Source organism: Triticum urartu, chromosome 3A (assembly GCF_056163025.1).
Source record: "Triticum urartu cultivar PI428250 chromosome 3A, HENAU_Tu73, whole genome shotgun sequence".
Lineage (NCBI taxonomy): Eukaryota > Viridiplantae > Streptophyta > Magnoliopsida > Poales > Poaceae > Triticum > Triticum urartu.
The window spans coordinates 535,968,588-535,972,135 of NC_141875.1; the positions used below are offsets into that span (position 1 = coordinate 535,968,588).

At 50.5% G+C, this 3,548-nt stretch overlaps 1 protein-coding gene across 1 annotated transcript; it reads right to left on the reverse strand.

The window, feature by feature from the left end:
• Nucleotides 1-1,872: 1,872 nt before the first annotated feature.
• LOC147980413 (uncharacterized) lies at nucleotides 1,873-3,235 on the reverse strand. The gene is made up of 2 exons (XM_087547629.1): nucleotides 2,835-3,235; nucleotides 1,873-2,663 (listed from the first exon to the last, which is right to left on the reverse strand). Exons 1-2 carry the CDS (start codon nucleotides 3,121-3,123, stop codon nucleotides 1,942-1,944), a joined length of 1,011 nt encoding a protein of 336 aa, XP_087403755.1. The 5' UTR covers nucleotides 3,124-3,235; the 3' UTR covers nucleotides 1,873-1,941.
• Between the last annotated feature and the right edge of the window lie 313 nt (nucleotides 3,236-3,548).

Here is a 3,548-nt window from a genome sequence, read left to right on the forward strand (position 1 = left end):
CCGCGGCTGTTAACCGATGATCATTGACCAGGGACCACATTGACTAATGTCTTTTCAGAAAAAAGCTCACAATTTTTTTAAAAAGCTGTGAAAAAAATCATGAATTTGAAAATTTTAATCAGAAAATAAAAAAACATTATATAAGAAGTTTGTGAATCTAATTTTTTTATAATTTATTTATTAAAAAACTGAGAAAAAATTCATGAAATTTGGAAAACAGTTCATGGATTATGGAAGAAACTCATGAATTTTAGAAAACTCGTCATTTTCTGAAATGTTCACGGTTTAAAAAAATTGTGGATTTGAAAAGGTTCACGTATTTGAAAGGGAAAATGTTCACGAATCTAAGGAAAAACGGTTTTTTTAATTCTCAAATCTGGAGATTTTTTGAATTTTAAGAAAGTTCACATATTTTAAAAATGCAAAATTGAAAAGAACACCAAACAAAACAGGCCCAATCATACAAAGAAACAAAAAACTTGTTGGAAGCATCTAGAAGCTTACCTTAACTGGCCTGGAAGCTTCCCAAAACATTTTTTTAAAGAGGTGCTTCCCTTTTTTTGGGGAGGGGGGGGGGGGGGCAGGTTGCATGAATGCCTCTAAGTGGTTGTTTGGATAGACGAGATTAGCAATGGGATTATAGAAAATGCGTTTTAAGCTGATTTCTAGGAAAGTCGGTTTTATCTACGTTTTTATGAATAATCAGTTTATGAAAAACTATGTTTGGCAGGAAAGTAGATAGCCCCGTGACTCGTTAATCTTTGCTCGCCACTTTCCCCAAATTGGCCGCCATTGCTTATCCATTGAAGTACGTATATGCAGCTGCTCCCCTCGAGTTCCTCCTCGGCCCTCTCTGCTTCCTCCTCCTTCCTTTGCTCGCTGACATCGCTGCTCCATCCCTCTTGGCCCTAGATGAATCAGGGCCTAGACGCCAACTGCTGCTCCTCTCTCCTTCATTGAAGGCTTCACCAAGGGGACGCCGCTGAAGTGCGGACGACGGCAACGACTTCCACTCAACGGCTCGCCGTGCGTAGCCGCCGCTTCCCCTAGAGACTTAGGAGTTCGCGCTTGGCGGTGACCACTTGCTCTACACAACACGGCACATGCGAACGGCGGCAGCGGCCGCTTCCCTCGACGACTCAGGCGTTCGCGCACGGCGGCGGCCGCTTTTACTCGACGCCTCGGCGTGCGTGCACGACGGCGGCCGCTTCCCTTCAACGAGTTGCCGCACGTGAACGACGGCGGCCGCTCCCGCTCGACCAGGCCGACGGTAGAGCGCTTGTGCTCAAAGTCAATCGGCGTGCATGCCGGCTGGTGGCTTTGAATGAGTTTCAGGTGCGGTAAGGCACAAACCGTGCTGATGAATTTGATGCGGAAGGAGAAATCAGTTGCCGTGAGTTTCTACGATCGTGTTTTCACAAAAAACAACTATTAGTCGTTTTTCAGAAAACGCATATTAGTGGTTTTGTGGAAACTGAATCCTACTTATCCATGTTTTTCGTGCGGAATCCAAACAAGGTTTAAGTTTGTTACACGGTTATGTGAGTCGACGGAAAATCAGTTCTGCTAAAGGCGCCGGATAGGGAATGGGCTTCATATTCGATGATATACATCATACACACGCTATATACACGAATGTTTTTGCCAAAATAATCGGTTTTCATCTGAATACCCATGAGTTATGCTGGGCCCGCCCCTGCGTATCATATAAGTTACTACATAAACTGCCGTGTTTTATCAAAAACAATTCAACGTTGCTCGACCACAATTCAATTGAAATACATCTTTTTCTACAATGTTTGAAAGATTTAAGCACCACCGGTCGATGTTTTCCGAACTTACTACGTATTTCTTTTTGTGTACGTATACATATATACCCCAATTACGACTTATTCCATTGTAGCATTAATGGGTGCTTACATGTCCATAAGGGCGAACGATTTACGAGGCAAAGGTGACAACAGGCCCGGCGACGTTGTTGCCGCGGAACTTGGAGACGGCGCAATCCGTGGAGAAAAGACTTGACGATAGGTACTTTGGCGCGCCGCCCATGATGGGCATCTTGGCGCTGATGTCCACCTTGCTGACATACTCCGGCTGGTAGGTCTGGCCGAGCACGCCGTCGACGTTCTTGGTGAGGGAATGGAACTTGAAGCCGAGGTCGAGGTGCACGAGGCTGTCGCTCCCGGTCTTGCCGTAGTTGTGGATCCGGGAGTCCTCCTCGGTGATCGGCACCGCGTTGACCGAGATGCCGAACACGCCGTCGAGCTCCACCATGACAGCGTTCACCGTGTCGATGCGCGTGACGGACAAGGCGGGCAGGGCCTTGGAGACCCACCGGGTGTTCTTGACGGTCTCCACGTCGACGGCCTCGCCGTCCAGCATGACGTGGATGTGGTCCTCCTCCTCGTCCCAGACGGCGGCCTTGCGAGCGCCGACGTAGAGGCGGTGCTGGCCGAAGCTGACGCCGATGGCCTGGATCCACGTGAAGTTGCGCCTTATGGCAGGGTTGTGGTTGCCGATGAAGTGGGCGTTGATGTGGAGGGCCTCGTCGGAGACGATGCAGAAGTCCTGGTCCTTCTTGCCGTGGAAGTAGAAGGTGTTGCCGTCCCCGCCGGTGAAGCGAGGGTCTCCGCACGAGCTACCCGGGACGAGATCACACACTAATTGTACATGCAACGCGTTAGCATCTGAACTGACGGGATGGATCTCATCCTCAAGATCAACTAGCTAATGCTAGTACTCCCGACGACGTAGATATATCCGTTTGAACGACAAGTAATATGCATCGGGGTGAATAACAGAGTTGAGCAGGCCGGCGTGGAACAACTTACCGCAGAATGCCATGCAGTATTTGCAGTAGGCGAGGCACTTGTTGGGGCATCGGCTTGGGCAGGACACGACGCAGGGCTTTCCTCGCCTCTCGTGGCAGGTGACCGCGTACAGGCGCTTGGTGCTGTTTTTGGGGATGGTGATGGTCTGGAACGTGGCCTTGGGCGGGAGCTTGATGGGCTGACCAGTCTGCGACGTTTGCGCCGAGGCCACGCTGCACGCCAGCGCGAGCGCCACCAGGAGGCAGCATCCTGCCACCAGCAGCTGACCCATGCCGCCGCGCCGCGCCATTGCCACGGCGATGGAGCTGGTGAAGAGCTACCTTCTTCGATCAAGTGTGTGTTTGTAGCCGGCCTTCGATGGTTGTGGTGTGCGTTTGTGTGGCGCCTAGCGGGGGATTCTTATGGGAGATGGAAGTGGCGTGGTAACTTTAGCCGGGGAGCTTAATTGGAGGCGAAGTGGCTTACTTGCGAAGTGGCGTAGGGGGGGACAAAGTGACGCTGTGACCATACATGCTTGCTGTTGCTGAAATTAAGCAAGGGTCGTCGGCTCGACTTGGGGTTACACAAGCTACCTGCTCGGATCCAGCTTTGGCGCGCATGCACGGCATGATGGCAACTCCGTTGCTTCGTGTGCTTTGACCAGCGCAAAGTCTACTTTCCGGAAGTGTATCAAGAACGTGATAGCTGAGCTACACTGCTGCTTTCTCCGGAAAG

Bases quoted from the DNA above. Each gene is read 5' to 3' on its own strand.
- LOC147980413 (XM_087547629.1), bottom strand. From the start codon at position 3,123: ATGGCGCGGCGCGGCGGCATGGGTCAGCTGCTGGTGGCAGGATGCTGC. The intron at 2,664-2,834 runs GTAAGTTGTTCC...ATGTACAATTAG, and splicing joins ATACTGCATGGCATTCTGCG to TGTGTGATCTCGTCCCGGGT.